The sequence below is a fragment of the Schistocerca americana genome, chromosome 6 (assembly GCF_021461395.2).
Source record: "Schistocerca americana isolate TAMUIC-IGC-003095 chromosome 6, iqSchAmer2.1, whole genome shotgun sequence".
In the NCBI taxonomy this organism is placed as follows: Eukaryota; Metazoa; Arthropoda; class Insecta; order Orthoptera; family Acrididae; genus Schistocerca; species Schistocerca americana.
Genome location: NC_060124.1, coordinates 233,851,298 through 233,870,999, shown reverse-complemented (window position 1 = coordinate 233,870,999; position 19,702 = coordinate 233,851,298). Strand labels below are relative to the sequence as shown.

General features: G+C 39.7%; 1 protein-coding gene across 1 annotated transcript in view; it reads right to left on the bottom strand.

Moving 5' to 3' along the window:
- LOC124619662 (lon protease homolog 2, peroxisomal-like) overlaps positions 1–18,837 on the bottom strand; it is a 108,822-nt gene extending 89,985 nt beyond the window's left edge. The window contains exon 1 of the mRNA XM_047146193.1: positions 18,394–18,837. Within this exon, the coding sequence (XP_047002149.1) occupies positions 18,394–18,500 (107 nt within the window). The 5' untranslated portion in view covers positions 18,501–18,837. The remainder of the gene's footprint in view (positions 1–18,393) is intronic.
- Between the last annotated feature and the right edge of the window lie 865 nt (positions 18,838–19,702).

Genomic DNA, 19,702 nt, shown 5'->3' with positions numbered 1-19,702 from the left:
AGTCATGAGGAGGAAGAGATGTAGGGATGTCAACTCGGCGGCCGCCAAGGGACAGTCGGTGTAGAGTTGCTACTACAGGGCACAGAAGCAGGAGGATCCTATTCCATGGAGTCCACAGAAGCATTGGCGTGGTTGTGTGGTCGATCTGTGGAGTCCAATGCTGAAAAACGGTTGGTGGAGTGCATTTAGACTACACTTCATGTCCATTTCCCTATTGTTTTCTCTCTACATTCTGCCCAAACTTCCCTCATTTGTGTGCTGTTTTTCTGCTTCCATTCTTCGATCCACTTTAAGGTCCTGCGTCCTCTTCAGCTTCTCTTTTTTCCTGTTTGCCCAGTGTTTCTTCGTGATTTCCCTAAACTGCTCCAGGCTAATGCCGGATGGGTTGCTTTGAAAGGGCACAGCCGACTTCCTTCCCCATCCTTCCCTAATTCGATGAGACCGATGACCTCGCTATCTGGTCTCCTTCCCCAAACAACCCCCAAGCCCCCAGTGTTCCTTCAGCCTCTGGCTGTGTTCTTGTCGTCTCTATTCGGTCCATTATGTGCGTTTGTTGTGTGGTGTCTCTTGTGGTTTGTTTCTTCTGATCAGGTTACTAAGGAGTGTTTTGTTTTGTATTCTTTTTTGTGTGATGTTGAGTTGTCCCATGTCATTTCGTACTTCATTCATCCATTTGTTGTTTTTCCTTGTGCTAACCCAGTCCAAGATCCATCTCGTTATCCTATGTGATGCCATTCTGCTGAAGTGTCCATAAAACCATAGTCTTCGTTTCCTGGTTTGGTCTGTTATTTTCTCTGTGTGTTCATATAGCTCTTCAGCTGGCCTCTTTATCCATACCCCGTCTTTTTGCGTTGCCCCAAATATTTTCCAGAGTATTTTTAGTTCCGTCTTCTCTATCTGTTTGACTTGTGTCTGTCTTGGACTACCATGGTCTCAGCTGCTTAGTGTTTCTGGTAGCACCACCGTTTCGCAGTGTCGTAGCTTGGCCTTTCGTGATATAGCTTTCTTACTGTAGTGATTCCAAGTCAGTTTGTAGGCCTTCTCTAGTTTCACTCTTCTTTCTTTATTAGATACCTTATTTCTTCCTGTAATCTATATCGTTTCTCCTAGGTACTTGAAATTTTCTGTTCTGTGTATTCGCACTCTTACGCGCACACACGCATACACACCATTGTTATTGCAAATGGTATCAATGCACCATACGTTTAGCTCTTTTAATGTCAACACCAAGGCAATGCAACTGAAGAATCTGTCAGTGTAAACCTTGTACTTCTTTCCCTGAAAGTTGTGACTCAGACTGAAAACACCTCCTGCTACTCCATATTCAGACCCATCATTGTGTCATCCTCCATCACCCCGAAACAGTTCAAAGCAATACACATAATAAGGAACACCTGACTGCACTCAAATTTTGTAGCCCCACTTCTTCAGCTTCTCTGGCAGGTACTGCTTCAGTGATGTTCTCCCTATGAACAGAATCACCAACCCATCAACATTTTTCCAGGTTCGAGAGCCTTGGTAGTTATGATGCAATACTTTAAAAATTGGTTATAATGTGACAGCTTTGTCAGTACTGTCCTAAGGAAGTGTGGAAATGTTTTTGAAAAGTAGAAAATGGTAAAGTTATTCATGTCTTCTGCAACTAATTTCATGCTTAAGCCAGTTTTTTCAGACCAATATTGTCACATTCCCATGCATTGCAAGTAAATCATCATAGTCGTTATATCAAAACTATATCTTCAGTTCAGAGGCAACAGTAAAGATATATTCTTTTCCATTCTGGAGTGCATATAAGATGGTCTGCTGAACTATTTCAAGTATGATGCCATCTGGAAATAAATCTATAAAGAAATCAAGAGGACTTCCTCCAGAAACTTAAACCTTTTCGCTTTTCCAGTAAATGGTAGTGTCGCAATTGAACTGTGTAATTCACTGAATCAAATTACATTTCTTTTAACGGATTTTGCTGATATTCATGGCTCAGAAAGATCCCTTTGAATTTCAGTTTTAACTTCAATATTATTTGTTACATCTGTTTCATTGTTGTGAACAGCACTGAAAGTATTACTCTCTCTCCCTTTCTAACAAACATTACATTATCAGCCGCCAAAATTTGTAGAATTTCTGCATCGCTTATAATTTGAAAATACATCTTACATTATTCATTTGAGCAAATTCTACTGTCCTTTAACACCTTGGCTGATGAATGTTGCCTGTGTGTCATTCTAAACGAATAGTATAACTTGAGGAACTTTTTGAAAATAACTATGCAATATATCACTATGTACACAAAAAAATTACTTTTTTGAAGTTCAGCTAAAACATGTAACTACATTCAGTATGTTTTGGAAATGACTACATTTCTGGATTCTACACACACTGATAAACCAAAATATTATGACCACCTGCTTAATAGCTTGTTTGTCCATGTATGGAATGAAATACATCACTGATTCTGCATATCATGGATCCAACAGTTTGTCAGTAGGTTTGTGGAGGTATGTGGTATTAGATGTCTATGCACAGGTCATGTAATTTGTGTGACAGACCGCTGATTTGCATATGTGGTAATGGCACCCAACAGTGATCCTGATGGGTTCCATAGGGTTAATGTCAGGTGAATTTGGTTACCAAGATGTCAACTTGAGTTCACTGTAATTCTCCTCATGGACAATTATACTGCTGACATATGACATCCCTTTGGGGAAGACATCAAGCATGAAGGTATCCAGGTGGTTGCAGCTGTCAGCATGTCCTCGATTACTGCCACATGTCCTATGAAAGTGTAGGAGAATGTCTCCCATAGCATAATACTGCCCCAACCTGCTTGCGTCTGTGGTGCACTGCACATTTTGAGCCACCATACAACTTCACGACGTCATTTGTGGAGATAACCATCAATCTAGTGTAACAAAAATGTGATTCACCCAAAGAGCCAACACATTTTCACTGATCAACGGTTGCATCCCAATGGTCCTGTGCCCAATGCAATCGTAATTGATGATGTTGTTGGGTCAACATGCGAACACATAGGGGGTGGTTTGCTGTGAAGCTCCATGTTCAACAATCTACGGTGAACAGTGAGCTCTGAAACATTTGAGCACACTTCAGCATTGTGCTCTTTCAGCAGAGAAACCACAGATCCTCATCTATCCTACTTTACAGAGCAGAAAAGCCTCGAAACCCTTCATTATGTTTTAGCTTATCAGTGTGTAATAAGCAAGTGTATGATAAAAGCACAGAGGAAAGAAAATCTAAAGTCTGTATGAAGTGGAGACAATAATGGAAAGTTCTCTTAGATGGATAATGTCCTCATATGAGGGCACATATGATTACTACAAAAATCAATAATCATGTGATTCAGACACCTGCAAACCTTATCAAATAATCTGTAATAAATATCAGCAAATAGTTACACCTCATATCTCTGTGAATATTGCAGTGCTTTCCCCAAAAATCAATGTAAAAATTGCATATAAAAGCTTCATGGTTACACCAAGAATGCACTAGCAAAACTAAGCTTGCCATCAACAATCTACATCACCATCTTGCAGACATTCTTGAGACTATTATTTGTCTTAGTTTAAGGAATCAAGATATTTACGGTCACAACAATGTCAAAGGCAAGAGAAGTCAGCCAAAAATAATATGGCCTCAATTGAGAACATGGCCCATGAGAGGGTTAGCAGTACTCCTAGTCCAGTTCTACTGAACAAAATAAAGAGAAAGACAATTTCATTAGTTCAAAATATAGCATGAAAATTCTGACAGTATGTAAATAATTTAGGTGTAAAGAAGTCCATTCATCGAACAGCATAAATGTTGAGTTATTGACAGATACACACACGACAGAACTAAATCTTTGCTATAGCTTCTGTGTGTGCTTATTGATGACTCAACACTTCTGCTCTTCAATGAGTTGACTCCTTTACTCCAAAATCACTCAGTACTTTAAAAATTAGATGTGTCACATCATATTTAATACAGTGGATCTCTACAACTAGATTTCATGCACCTATTACCAACATGCATTCTATACCATTTCATTCTATTAATTCGTATTTCCAACCGCATTTTGTTTTGGTCTGTAAGAAAAACACATCACCAGCAGAAATTTAGAAACTAAGGAAGAGGAAAGTGATAAATGAGTTGAAGAGAAGAAACAGAAAACACTATCAGTTCAATCACTGCTCCAACGGACTAAAACGATATAAATGCACTTTGCACAAGCCAGAAATCACCAATGGTAATAAAAGAGTAGATCAAGGTGCAGAGAACTAGGCTGTACATGCCTGACAAATGTGGTGTTATTAATGTAAGGCATTCTTTTGGCTTATGTGAAAGGAAAATTTTTGTTAGTTGGTTGTGGTTTAAGGGAGTAAACAGCAAGGTAATCAGCCCCTAGGTCCAAAGATTTCATCTGGAATTAGAGATGCCAGCCATTAACCTGTCTAAATTATGAAAGTATGTACGAGTAGCAAAACTGAAGCACTAAAAGCAGTTTTGATGCCTGAAGTGGAAAGTAATTTAAAGAGAAGTAAAAGTATAAGGTTCGGGCCAGTGTGTAAGTCATAGCAGACAAGAAACCTTCCACAGCTCATCTGTAGCAAGACAAACTCTTAACCACATCTGAGCTCCTCATCAACCCAATTAAGGGTAAGGATAGTTAGAGCGTGCAGAATGCCTTCTAGCTGGGAGGTTCTTAATAGTAAAAGTGATAAGATCAAAGAAATAATGGATATCAGTAATAAAATAAAAATAATCAGGACAAAAATTTGGTGAGCTAGGAGACTGTTTCTCAGGGCTCTGCATGCGACAAGAATCATCACTCCCACAGTCCCAGATCCCAGTGCACCTGTTGGTCGTCGTGTGACTAGGGCCTCCCGTACGGTAGACCATTCGCCAGGTGCAAGTCTTTCGATTTGACGCCACTTCGATGACTTGCGTGTTGATGGGGATGAAATGATGACGATTAGGACAACACAAGACCCAGTCCCTGAGTGGAGAAAACCTCCGACCAGCCGGGAATCGAACCCGTGCCCTTAGGATTGACATTCTGTCGCGCTGACCACTCAGCTACCGAGGGCGGAATAGTGCACCTGTTACAGCCAAAGCATTAAAAGAAAGGAACAACACTCACTATTCATCAGGGTGCTACCCCTAAAAGAGAAAGTAGGGTGCAACAGAAAAACAGGCTAAACATACCAAAAAGCAATTAAAACAGAGTAAAAGAGGGATAATTCAGGTAGCTGGTAAAGAAGGCAGGATCAAGGGTCCGCCAGACCCAGCACGCCTGTGGGAGATGTCCCACCCATACCCCTCTGCCCTCACCACAGTGATAGTTTAAGACATTATATCTGAGAATAAAAATCATTTTCACACAGAAAATGGAGAACCAGTTCAACTGTCCAATTAGTGTCTACTAATATTAGAGGCAAAGAATACCGAAGACCAAGCTCAGCATGGTGTGTCAGAAGGAGCAGGCATTCTGCCTGGATGTGAGTTACTGTCTGTATGGCTCCATCACCACAATGTGGGGTAGCTCTTCACACAAAACAACACCATCACTTAATCTGGTATGACCAGTGCGGAGGCAACATAGGATGATGGATTCCTTCCGGCAAGAATGGAGGGAGAAGTTCCATGCAGCAATAGCCTCCCAGATACTGCAGAGTTTATTAGAGGGGGCTGTGGCCCACCAGATGTTCCATCTTAAGAGTCAGGAGAAACTTTATTTGCACCTGTAGATATGCGGCAGAGATCATAAAACCGAATGGAATGTTGGGCAAGTAATCTATTCTCAATGCAAGTTGTTGATCAGTTCATTCCCAGGGATACGCAGATGACCCAGAGAAAGACACCCAAATATGGCTAAGGACTGGATTATGGTACAACAACACAAATTACTGAGTCTCATTTTTGCAGATGAGACTTCAAAGCTATGGGAAAGGGTCCAATTGCAGACCCTTCAGATATTGCCCAAGTGCTGGTATCCAGCCAAGCCTACAGACTGGGAGCTGTACAAAATGTAAAAGTCACCAACATAAAAAGCGGGCGTGGCCAATGTTCCAACAGATGCCACAAACCCACTGAAAGTGATGAGGAAGAGTGTAACATTCTGCATGGATATGTGGGCTGAGTGTTGTGCTAATTCTAACCCAAAACAACCAGTGAGTATGGAGCCTCAAAAGCCCGATTCATGCAGCATAAGTAAAATATGATGGCACCAAGCAGTGTTGGAGGCTTTGTGTAAGTCAAATAAGACTACAATGAGGTGCTGACATTTAGAAACATCCTGTAGAATTGCTGTTTCCAACTTAGCCAGATGAACAGAAACCCCATGATTCAAGAACCCAGCATAATCAATGGGAGCTCATCACCTCAAGCAGTTTGCACAACACATTGGTCAGGCTGATCAGTCATTAACTTTCAATGGGACAGGGCATTTTTGCCCAGTTTATGACTTGGGATAATGATACTGTCTCACCATTGTTAAAGGTAAAAACACCTTCTAGCCAAACACAGTTGAAGACACTGAATACATTGAGTCTTTGGTAAAATTCATATTTTGGGCAAGCAGCCGATTATAAACTGAATCAGGGCTTGGGGCCATACTGTGTGATGAGCCACGAGCCTCAAGCAGTTCCACGTCAGGAAAAGGTTCATTAGATAATTTGGTGTGACGGAAGGGGGAGGGGAGAGGAGAGAGAGCAGAAGTGAGTTGCAAAGTGTTCAGCAACAGCATGCACATCTGTACAAATACTACAATGAAATCCAAGCATTGTTCTTACTGTGTTTAATTAGATACTGACATTTAGTGCGAAGCCAATTAAAACTGAGGAGGGTGGTCTATGAAGGCTGTTGCCTCTTTAACAGTCCTCAATAGCTGTTCCAATGTCTTTGGTCCATCATGGTTACCAGCCAGTGGCAGAGAGGACCTGTAAGAGGAGGAGTAGCAGTTCTAGTGGTGTGTTGGAGATGTCTCTCACAACCTCATCAATGCAGTCTCGCAGATAGGCAGGGAGGGGAAGGGGGGGGGGGGAGGTGACAGCAAAGGTATAAAACTGAAAAAACTGTCAGCTGGCTTTCTGAATAGCCTAACAAATTAAATCGTCTGTTGGCTAGGGACAAAGGAGTAGCAAGATTGGTGAAAGTGGTCACTGTCACAAAGATCATCATGTAGTGACCACTGTCGTGAAGTCACAAGATTGGGGGAAGAAACTGTAAGATCAACAGCTGACAAGACATCATGGTTAGTGGTGTAGTGGGTAGGAGTCCCCTCATTGAGGAGAGGGAGATTTCAATGCACACTACCTCCTGTCAGAGGGTGTCATCTGGTAGGAAGCTTGCTGATTGACAAGCTGCTTTCCAAACAAACTAGTTGAAGATCCGACACATTGAAATCCCCACTTAGGGAGAAAGGAGGGAAGAGTTGTTGGATTAAGGTGGTCATCTCCAGGTAAGTAAGTGCCCTACCTGGACGTAAACGAACACTACAAATGGTGATTGCTGAGGTCATTTGCACTCTGCTTCCAGCATAGCAGGGAGGAGAATGCACTCGCTGATGACATCTGTACAAACCAATGTACAGACCCTGTAGGAAGTTCTCTTGGGGCAAGTACAGCTCTGACACGATTCACAGTAACCTGGAAAGGTTGGAGGTGGTCATCACTGAATTCACCAGAGAAGCGTTCTCCTGAGGATTTTTCTTCTTCTTCTTCTTCTTCTTCTTCTTCTTCTCTTTCACAACTTTCAGTAGCCATGAATCTTGAGAGGGGTTATCAACTATGGATGAAGGAATGAAAGGCGAGCAGGCATCCCTGGGACGCCCAGTCTGTGGCTAACTCAACCACTAGCTGATGTCGAGCCTCTGATCTGTGGATTTCCAGGGACAGGGTTCGAAAGAGGGAGCCCCGCCACCAGTAGATGCCGGAGGTGGATGCTGCTTTTCCAGACGGGTGCAGGAAATTGTTGTGAAAGATGCTGCCACAGAGAACAAGAGAGTGGAGGGCCTATTTCCCCATGATCATCAAGTTTAATTGTGAGACTACCAGATGTCAATGTCAAGGGACTAAATATAGCCTGGCTGATGACCTGCCCACAATAGTGAAACTGGATACAAATGATCACTTTTTTCCTAGCTTCAAAATATGAGGTGGCAATCTGTGACTTCTATTCCTAGATTTCACATTTCTTCAGTACATTAGCACACTTCGGGTATTGGGGAGGTTTTTCATTCCTGCAACTGACAGACGAATGGTAGCATGCATGGTGAATATTTGTGAAGTGGCCAGCCACAGTCTCCACAAATTGGGTTATATGTACACCTGGATAACATTCATTCACCCAAAGCACTGATGTTTAAAACACCACACTAAGAGTGAAAACTATAGCTTCACATCGTAATGGTAAAACATGATTTTAACATTTTCTGGATGCGAATACCCCTTGTAAGTGAGGAAGAATGTGCCAGTGTTTACTCCCTAGCCAAAGCAGAGCCCACTTGGTGTGGGGGTTAGTGTCCAGAGTTCTGGTGCCTCCAAATGTACAGGCATCTATTCCTCAGCATGCACAGGGAGATGAAGTTTTACGCAGCAACAGTACAATCCCTGCATGGTCAGGGGACTACACCATATGGGTACCTGACGCCCCCTCTCCCTCCTCCGCCCCCTCCCCCCTTGCCCAACAACATGGACTGAGTAACATATTGGGCATTGGCCGATCTTTCCCACAGGGCTCACGCAATCTGTAATAAAAATTGAAAAGGTGTTGGTCAAGCTCATATGTGGGGACTGAACATAAGTTAACCAAGTTGTGTGGTGCATAATAAGGGTACAAAGAGAGAGAAGCCAGAATCAACATACTACAAGTGAACTAGGCTGGCACCAGGGGCTCTGTCCTCGAGAATAAGTCAGAAAAAAAAGATATAGTTGCAAACAGGGACAATTAAAAGACACTTACATAAGCCTTCAGCCACAGCCTTCATCAATAAAAGACACACACACACACACACACACACACACACACACACACACACACACACACACACACACACACAGCATTCAGACACATAAGCAAGCATACCTCATGCACACAATTTTAAGCACCTACTGGAGTTAGCGGTCATGTGCGCATTAGGTGCGCTTGCTTGCTTGCGTGCGCGCGCACGCGTGCGTGCGTGTGTGTGTGTGTGTGTGTGTGTGTGTGTGTGTGTGTGTGTCTTTTACTGATGAAGACTGTTGCTGTAAGCTTATGTAAGTGTCTTTTAATTGTGTCTGTCTGCATCTTAACGTGTCTTCTTTACAGTAAGTAGCAATCTGTCTTTTTCCTACACTGTTAATCTTACTAACTGGAGTTTCCATTGTTAGAAAAATCACACAGAAAGCAAAATTGCAGCACATGAAAGGAAGAAGTACTGCAATGGGTTGGAACCCCATGCTCACCATGCACATACTCGCAAAAGGCTTGTAAATCCTCTGGAGAGGGGTGTGGAGGGGGTTACAAAATTGTTTCAAGTAAGTTTGATACTTCATAAAATAATAGTATTTTGTGTTTTTTTTAATTTATAATGCAATTTTTTCTACTTCACTATAGCTGATAGCATTTTTTTTATCTCAAATAATGGCAATGTGACAACATTCAACAATCTCGTTCAGTTCACATTCTGAAAAGAAATTGGATTTACATTAGGAAACAAAAATAAAATACATTTATTTGTACCTATGTGTGATTTTTTTCCTCATTGGCAACCCGATTTTATCATCAGTTTGTCTTGTCGTATATAGTCTACAACAATGTGCAAGGATCCCCGAAACAGCAGTGGAGACAATCAACTAATTAAGGGTTGTTTGCTAAAATTTAATATATAAATTTGGCTTCAAATTTCTTGAGGATAATAGAAATGCTGCATTTTTCCCCTCCTTATCCAAAAGGATGGGAGTTTTTACCAACATGTCTACACATGAGCCTGACTGTTTCACTACGTGGTACTCTGCAAGGCTGTACAATGGCTACTGTCTGCAGAGCACGGCTGCTTATTCAATTCAAAAATTGGCTGTCTCCTATGTAGTTCTGAAGAGTGTAGGCTGGATGAATCTACAATAGGACAGATGGTGCTTGTAACGTGAACCACATATTCTGGAAGCGGTTTCATTGTTGTGACACAGCCAATTAATTGTTCCGTGTCCACAGTTAATTTTGCAGAGTATTCATCTCGGCAGCTTCCTTTAGATGCTATTCTGTTTGACAAGTTTAATCAAAATCTTTGGCAACAGTGAAGGCATACCCTGAGAGGGGCATGCGAAGGCAGTTGACTCTGATGGAGTTTGGGTGGAATCTTCCCAAACCAAATTTGCATCCAGCCCCAACACACAGGCAGATGTATAAGTTTAAAGAAACACAAAAATAATAATGGATATTGCATAGTAGCAAGTGGCAAGTATGCCCAGAGTCATTTGTCATGAAACCTCAAAACTATTTTACCATTCCCTGCTATTATCCTTCCTACCTAAAATGCAAAACTGCTACTTAAAAAGCCAGATGGGTCTGATTTATACTAACAGCTTCCAATTATGCTATACCTTCAGTTCACAATGTTTGTTTCTCATGTTACTAGACAATCCCAAAAACTACTAAAAATGTGAATGCAGGAAGTTTTGCATGGACTATACGGACAATATAACTTAGCACTTTTCACGAGTGCTGGAAGCATAACCATACAGTGGTCAACCAGTAATTGCCAAAAGTCACCCAACTTCCAACAATTTTTCCATGTCCAGGAAAGTGCCTAGTTATACTGCGCAGATATTATTTGAATGTTATCTCCAGCATACAGTTTCAATCTGCAGCAGTGTGTGTGCTGATCTGAAACTTCCTCGTACATTAAAACTGTATGCTGGACCAGGACTCAAAAACTGGGACGTTAGCCTTCCACAAGTCAGTACTCTACCAATTAAGCTGTCCAAGCACAACTCATGATCCACCCCCACAGCTTCACTTCTGTCAGTTCCTCATCTCCTACCTTCCCAACTTCACAAAGTTCTCCTACAAACCATGCAGGGCACCACTCCTGGAAGAAAGAATATTGCCAAAACATAGCTTAGCCACAGCCTGGAACTGTTTCCAGAATTCATACTGGAAACAATCACCAAATAATAAACAATTCATTTCACAGCTCGGAAACCGACTGCTGTTCAGGAAAAAAATCATTTAAATCATCTGCAGTGGCTATAAAACTATCATATTTTGCCTTTCCTATGCAGAAGTTGTACAGTCTCATCCATAGTGTTGCAGAATTCAACAATCTGCCTACAACAGAGCAGGCATGCATGATTTTGGCACTATGCACATTTTGCTTCAGTTTGTTTCACAGTTTTCTGTATAATTCATATACGGTAGTTTTGGAGTTGGATTTCACCTCAATCTTCTACATGCAGAATCACATTTATTCATTATCTGGTGCAGCTCTATAGCCAGCCATGGACTAGGAGCTCTCTTCACTCTGACAGAATGTTTAGGGACACATTTGTCATACAAAGCAATACCTCTGTGACTTAATTTGCAGACTTTATTGTCCAGTGTCAGCTCACTGTTTATATCCTGCAATGAAGTACCTAAACAGCACTTTTGTAGGGCATCATAGTTATACAATGAACACTTAGAAGCATGTAGATGGAGTCAGAGGAGATGTTTGGCTTGAGCCATGTCTCTGAGAGATGATTACTTTGAAATCAGACTAGTGGTGCACATTGTAAAACTCATCAAAGTAAGCCAATCACAGCATTTTGGCATGGGTGACAAACAACAAACAGCTCACATGAATCTCCTATTGTGATCATCTTATGAAACACCACAGATGTAGCAAGCATTAACCTCCCATTTCATTTCAATATGCATCTACTATTACTGCCACAGTAGTCAGTTTGTACAAGGTCTTTTTTGTTTTTGTTTTTTTACCCTGATAAGGAAATCATATTTCACATTTTATAACTTCCAGTAACAAGCCCTACTATTTCACAGAGATAGTTATAATCAATCACTTCAAAACACCTATCATCAATGACAGCATCGCTGCATTACTTACTAAGGTCATTTGGCATACTCTACTTATACTTTAAAAAGGTGCAAATTAAAAGTTTAAGTAATCAGTAGAGAAGCCATATTAAAAAGAAACAAGCTCTTTTTCTTTCAATGGTTCTCTTCGGCTCCTGTTCCTAAATTAAGGTCATTCCATGTTAAGTGGCCTAAGAGTCCCCACTTGACCCTCTCCAATGTTGATGACATTTTTACAAGATGTACATACAGAACTTATATGAAGCCCTGCCAAATTACAGCTCCATAAGTAGTATGGTTGGGCTACTAACCACCTTTTTGTAAAGCTTTTTTTTTTTTACAATTTAAAAATCATCACCTTCGTTTTATCATTCCTCAGGATCTGAAAGTCCATCATGCTGAAACTTCGTGATCCTGTTCAACTTTTGGGGTACAATAGCTTAGTTGCAGAACTAAAGGTCAAATTATGGTAAATTCATGATAATGTGCCATCAAAGTGGCTCATAATTCTTCTTGTAACAAATTCTAATCATACTTTATCAGCTTGTATCTACTGAAAGGATACCTTTCTGAAGCTGATTCTATACTCATCTGCAGCCTGTCAGTGTGTCACAAAGCTCTGCAAGTGGCACTTAGAGTGCACAAATAATAACTGACTTATCTAAGTTCAAAGTCTACTAAAAATTTAATTACTCAATTTTGGCTCATTTTCAAGAGGTCATATCTCACAAGGGATCACTCAAATCGGATTTTTATTGCCACCATTGAAAAGCGCTCACTTTGTTTGATCAGAAGAATTTGTTTTTGAAACAGACAAGTTTAGTGGCAACAATGGAGTATAAAAACAAGCTTCAACAATGGTTCTGAAGCACAGTTTTGTGTAGTGCAGAATGTTCAGATTTAATGTGTGCTTTTTTATACGATGTAAAGTCTGTTCTCATTACTACATAAACATGTTTTTACTGAAGTACAAATTATTTGAAGGTGTCTGAAGTTTTAGAAATGTTTATCTGGTCATTTAAAGTCTTTTTCTGTTCAATTCCCTATGAAAGTTTTTGTAATCTTTGACTGTTTAATTTTTCCCAGTTGTAAATACACAGAACTTTAACATTATCAAATACTGAAAGCAAAGACAATTGAAAGTAAAAACTGAATTGTAGTTTAATGGATATCAAAGATGTTTCAATGGCATGTAGCACTGGCCTTGCAGATAATTCTGTGTGTCACCTGAAAACATATACACACACCAACAAGGCTTCAAACATATCAAAGAATTTTCAGTAGAACACGAATTACTTAACCGAAGAAGTGAAATAAGTCTTACTGAAAATGCACAAATATGTATGAATTTCTTCACTATAGAGATCCTATTGTAAAACTTTTCATGTACAGAACTATTCTGTGAATTGTGCTGTGTTTACCTCATAACATACAAAATCTACATCATTTGATTCAGGTACCGGAGACACGTCAAATCTGCAGCACAATTGCACCATAAAGAAAGAACAACTGATGTTTAAAAAAAAAAAAATAAATAAATCATCATCATCAACATAATAATACAATTTTGGGGTAAACGGAAGCATCCGATTCCACCCATTGGCTTTGACCCGTGACGTAAGGCTGTTGTGGTGTGTGACATGATGACAGCATAGAGTTTAGTTTGTGAGAGTGGAATGTTTGTAGGTGTCAGTTTGATGTGATCAGTGGTGCTTTCTGGTGGTGTGTTTATGTGTTGTGTGTTAGGTGATGTTTTTGGTTTAGTTTGAGTGGCGCATTGTTGTGGTTGGTGGTTCTCTCTGGTGGTGTGTTTATGGGTAGTGTGTCATGTGGTGTATGGGGTTCATTTGCGTGGTAGCATTGCACATGTGTGGTATCGGTAGTGACTGTGCTTTCAGCGGAATATTTTTCAGTGAGTTAACGATTTTGGTTTTGTTATGTCAAGGTTATTGTAATCTTTTTTTTCTGTTCGTCGTATGTGAATCTTGGTAAATTGCTTTGTTTATGTCTTTGGTAGGTATGGATATGACTGACAAGGTCAACAGTTTTCAGTTGTCGGTGATAATGGGGGACAGTGTGTTGTCTCTAACAAAATTTCTAAAGCTATTCGGCCTGTTGACTGAAGTCATGAAGTGTTCAGTGTGTCGTGAAGAAATGAGGCTTAATTGCTGTTGACATGTCAAGGGAAGTGTTTGATTCCAATTTCGATTTTCTAGGCTTTTTTCTTTGGGGGGGTGGGGGGGGGGGGGTTGGATTAAGTGGGGTGGTGGTGAAAGTTTTGAGATTTATAGTGTGGTATCGGTTGTTTCTGTTGACCTATAAAGGTCAATGGAAGTGATCGATTCCAGTGGATTTTGTGTGTAGTGGAATTTGGGAAGGTTGTGGGGTCTTGTTATTTTAATGTTTTTTGTCGTTTGGTGTAGTGGTGTGTGTTTATATTTAGTTTGTCCCCACCCAAAAACCCCCAATTTCCCCCATTTGTCCCATTAGTTCCGTTACATTTTTGGAGGATCTGCTTGGTGGTTTTTCGATCTATTATCGTGTTTTTTTTGTCATGTTTATGTGATGATGTCATAGGAGCGGTATGATAGTTGTTGTGAATGGTGGTTTCCGCCATATTGGTGACGTTATTGGTCAAAGCAGAGGGGTGGAATCGGACGCTTCTGTTATTCCCAATTTTGTTATACACACGTACAATAAAATCTAACACTTAATTACTCTTTGCTCAAATTATCATTTCATCCTCTATGAATTCTTCTGTTGAGTAGTAGAATTTCTCCCACAGAATCTGCTGTAGCCACATTTTTAAAATTTCTGGTTTCATATTACATATGTGTTTCCCCATTAATTTGTTATATATTGCCATATGCTGTGGAGTCCATGCATACAATTTCAACTCCAAAAATGGGTTTTGCAGATTGTTAACATAGAAACAGCAAAGCAATTGAAATATGTGACAAAGCAATGGGAAATCTGGTCAGAATATCTGTATAATTGTAGAAAAAGAATTTCAGCGAGAAAAGCACAAAGATCTCTGTCATTCTTCATCCCAATCAGAGGATGAAGCAGAGTTACATCCAGCAGAATTACTCGATACAAGTATAATTGCTTATGGGGTCTCCCCTCCAAAATTTCAGAGAGTATCAACACGGTATACCAAAGGTTATTCAAAATAAAAAAATAAGCATAACTCAAGAGGCAATTGTGAATAACACTGCTGCTGAGAGCTTCGACCCCACAGATTTTCGAACATCTAGTACAAGTAAGGCATGTCCTGATTGTGAAGATTAAAAGCACCTGAATAAAGAATTGAAAGAAAAGTTGTAACTGTCAAGGCAGCCTGAAAAACGGCAGATTTTGACATTAGTAGCTCAAAGCTGGACTACAAAAGAGACAATGCAAGGACTTGGCTTTTCAGAAAGGATGGACAAAGCAGAGGGAAGTTAAAGGCAGAAAACTGTGCATTAGCTCTGCCTAAGAACAAGTGTAGCAAGGATTCCAGATGCTGTAAATGAAAAAGTGGTAACATTTTTCCAAAACGAAAAATTTAGCCAAATTTGCCCAGGTAAAAAGGACTGTATACCATTTAGAATAGATGAAGTTTTGATGCAAAAATACCTTCTTTTGAAGACTTTGAAATAAATGTCTGCAGTATATCGACATCAGCATGTGCCTGAAATTGGATTTTCCAAATTTTGTGAATTGAGGCCAAAATGGTGACCACTGTAGGAGCTGCAGCAACCCACTCAGTCTGTTTTTGCACTTTACACCAATATGTAAAATTCATGCTTGCAAACTGTCCAATTAAACAAGATTAGAAAAAAGTGATTGCTAAAACAATGTGTGATTTGGAATCCAAAGACAACATGCTTCATCAGTGTGAAATCTGTCCAGGAAAAGAACTTCTGTAACAGTTTTTAGAAAGCACTTTTGAAGACAGTGGGCCAGATGATATCGATAAGTGCAAACAGTGGGTGCACGCTGAAAGAGATACATTACAAGCAAAGCAGATAACCACTGAGGATTTTATTGAAGATCTGATTTCAAAAATTTACAAGCTTTCCACTCTTCATTATTGTGAAGCTGCTAAGCAAGCCCTAAAGAGCATAAAAGAAAACCTCAAGCCAAAAATTCATCATATTAATGGTTTTTGATGCAGCTCAAAGTTTTCACTGCAATAACAGCCAAGCAACTTTACACCCATTTGTTGTGTACTTCAGAAATAACTTGGACACAAACAGGATCAGCTACTGTGTAATAAGTGACAGCCCGAAGCATAAGGCAATCACAGTACATGCTTTTATAGTGAAATTAATAAGAGATCCAAAATGTCACCTTGGAAAAATCTTACATATTTACTACTTAAGTGATGGGTCAGCAGAACTAAAATATTTTCTGACTCTTTGCCACCATCAAAACGACTCCGGAATCTCAACTGAATGGAACTTTTTTTTTTTTTTTGCTACTAGCCATGGAAAACCACCATGTGATGGGAGTTGGAAGAACTGTAAAGTGCCTTACAGAAAGAGCAAGCCTTCAAAGACCAACTGGAGACCAGATTTTGATACAAACTGATTTGGTTAAATACTGTACAAAAAGTATAATATCAGTGGAATCCAATTCATTTTTGTTTCAAAAGAAGAAATTAAAGCATCAAAAACTGAGCAGGCAGAAAGGTTCAAAAATGACTGCACAGTATCAGGAACAAGAGAGAATCATCACTTTGTGCCATTAAATGAAAAGCAAGTTTGTATTAGAACAGTATCCAATGACACAAATTGTTTTGTGGCAAATGCTGAGTCAAACAACAGTTTCTCACAGAAATATTGCAGCCTTATGACCAGGCCAATACATTGCCTGGATTTACTAATGGAAAATGGTGGACTGGTAATGTCTCTGAAGTTTCAGACAAAGAAAATTATGTCTTAGTTTCATGCACCCCAGTTGACCTGCATATTCATTCTATTGGCCAACAGAGCAGGATGTTTGATCGATTCCAGACCAATACATTATTTCTGTCATTCCAGCTCCATCAACAACAGGAATGGGCCAACATTATAGCTTGCTAAAATCAACTGCAATTGTTATTAATAACACATTTCAGCACATTTCCTGTCACCACCCCTTTTGCCCCCACCCCCAAATGGAAATGGTGTACCTCATCTGTGTGTCTAGTGTTATCCATGTGAAAAAATGAGCATGTATTCAAAATGTTTGCAAAGCTAGCAACTGAGGTGGAATGTGCGTACCAGCTCTGTATTCACCCAGTCTGATATGAGAAACCACCTAAACACTACAACCAGGCTGGCCAACACACCAGCCCTTGTTGTTAATCCCCCGGCAGATTTGATATGGGGCCCGCAAGCCTCCCCAAATCTCGAAAGCGGCGTACTAATGTGCATGGTTATCTGGGGGGAAATGGGGGGGGGGGGGGAGGAAACTAATGAACACTACTACTGTATTTCTGGGAACTCTCAGTATCCTTTATGCCTGTGGTAAAAGATCACACATGAAGATGAAGATTTCTGTCCTCATATGTAAGTTATTTTTATATTTTGTTTTGTTGTATGTGTATCACATTTTGTTTCAAACGCACTTTTATGATTTATTACGAACATTAAGGCATTTACATATTAGCATGGAATTGAGGACTTCTACGTTTAAGTTATCATAACAGGGCAGCTGATGATCAATTCTGCTACTTAGCTGACACCTCTAAACACAACTAAAAAGAACATATTGGAAACAGATTTCTTGTTGTTGTGGTCTTATACGCAATGAACAGGAAGCAGATAAAACACGGCAGTTTTGACAGGCCTTTATGAATGTGTCATCTCTGCTTAAACCATAAATAACGTAACTAGGACTGCATTCTCTGCATCTTCATGCAAAAGCTAGGTTAAGGTAACTAACAGATTTGAATCATCTTGTTATTGTAAAGATAATTAACTATAAACTATTTTGTATTAAAATTAGTAACACAATGAGTTATTTGATACTTCTGTATATTATCTTCTATGTACTGTAAAGTTAATAAATTTGTCTCTAGTGTATAATTTATGTGCCTTGTATTACTACTAGTACAATGTGTTTGTACAATGTATGTAAATTCCCTATGACGCCATCGATTCCATAGAAATGCTCAAAGATGGATCAAAATAAATAAATAAATAGACGTTTTGTATACAGAAATTTGGCTAAAGAATGGGTTACAAATTTTACATTCAGTGACATTATCTCAGACTAATTTCATTATCTCTGTGATACAGACAACCACCAAATATCTCATGTTATCACGTTGGATGGGATTGATTTAACAATTCAATGACCATTCACACTTACTTGCTCGGGTCAGTTATGGTAAATTTTTTCGATGATCCCGGCAGCAGCACTTCATCGTTAGTAACAAGCAGCGGTAATTTACTGGGAATGGTAATTACCGAAGTCATTTTGACAAAATTTTAAAACGCGCAAAACTATTAGGATTCGTAGTTTTACGCAACAAAATATGGAAATTGGAGTCTCCAATACCACAACAAACCGGAATATTATGAATGACACTGCTATCTACGGCTGCGCTCCGCCGTAATAGCCAACACTTTATCGGCACAAAACAACAACATAAAATTGATTAGCTCTGTCAAGGACCACTGACAACTCAGGAATGACTGCGAAGTGCGAACGACGCACTTTGTTCATAGGTATATCGTCAAATTCTAAAGGTCTCAGAATCATCGAGAAGAAAAATACACAGTGACTTATCAGTTTGAAATCAAAGGTTATTCTTCAGATACAGATCACAACTTCGAATTAATGTAACGCAACGTCATTGACTCTGTGTATATGTATTTAGCGGCCTACTATTTTTTTTTTTTTTTTTTTTTTTTTTGTAGGGAACAATCAAATAAGCACAGGAAGCAAATAATTTCTGGATAAAGACTTTAAATAACCAACAAAACAAATAATAAGTATAATTTAAGGAACTTGAAATAATAACAATACACAATTTTGTACGTGTTGTAGATACGTCTGTAAAGAACATTGTAGGCGATTTCAGCTATACATAGTTAAGACTCGTAAACGCATTTAGTCGTGTCTCATTCCGTCTTCTGTTCCCTCTCGTCTTGCATTCTTAGTTCACAAACAAATATCACGTAGTAAAAATTCTGTCTACCGAATAAATTTCAACAGAAAAAAAGGCGTAGGTTCTTCCACTGATCTAATGTTGTCATTTGTGCCTTGCTATCGTTTACTAATATCTTGAGATTTTTATAGCTACTTCCCCCAATGCCATCAATACCGGCCTGTTACATTTTAAACGTGATCTGTTCGTATAAGGGGAGAACGCAGCCGCTTTCGTGAAGTGCTGCTGGCCAACAAGGCTGGCGGCTACGTCCGCCGTGTGGGTGACAAGGTGCTTGCAGTAAATATGGTAGGCCTACGGTTTGTCGCGTAATTTTTCTCTAACCTACGTAACATAACAGCTTAAAATAAGAAACGTAAATTACTCTCGTATATTAAGAAAGGGATACATCAGCCCATCGTAGTTCAGGGATTTCTGACAACCGGTTAGGAAATTCCTCATTGCACTTCGCGCTTCCCTCTGAGAAACTGCAGAAATTTCTTGACTAATGTTAATTTTAATTCCATC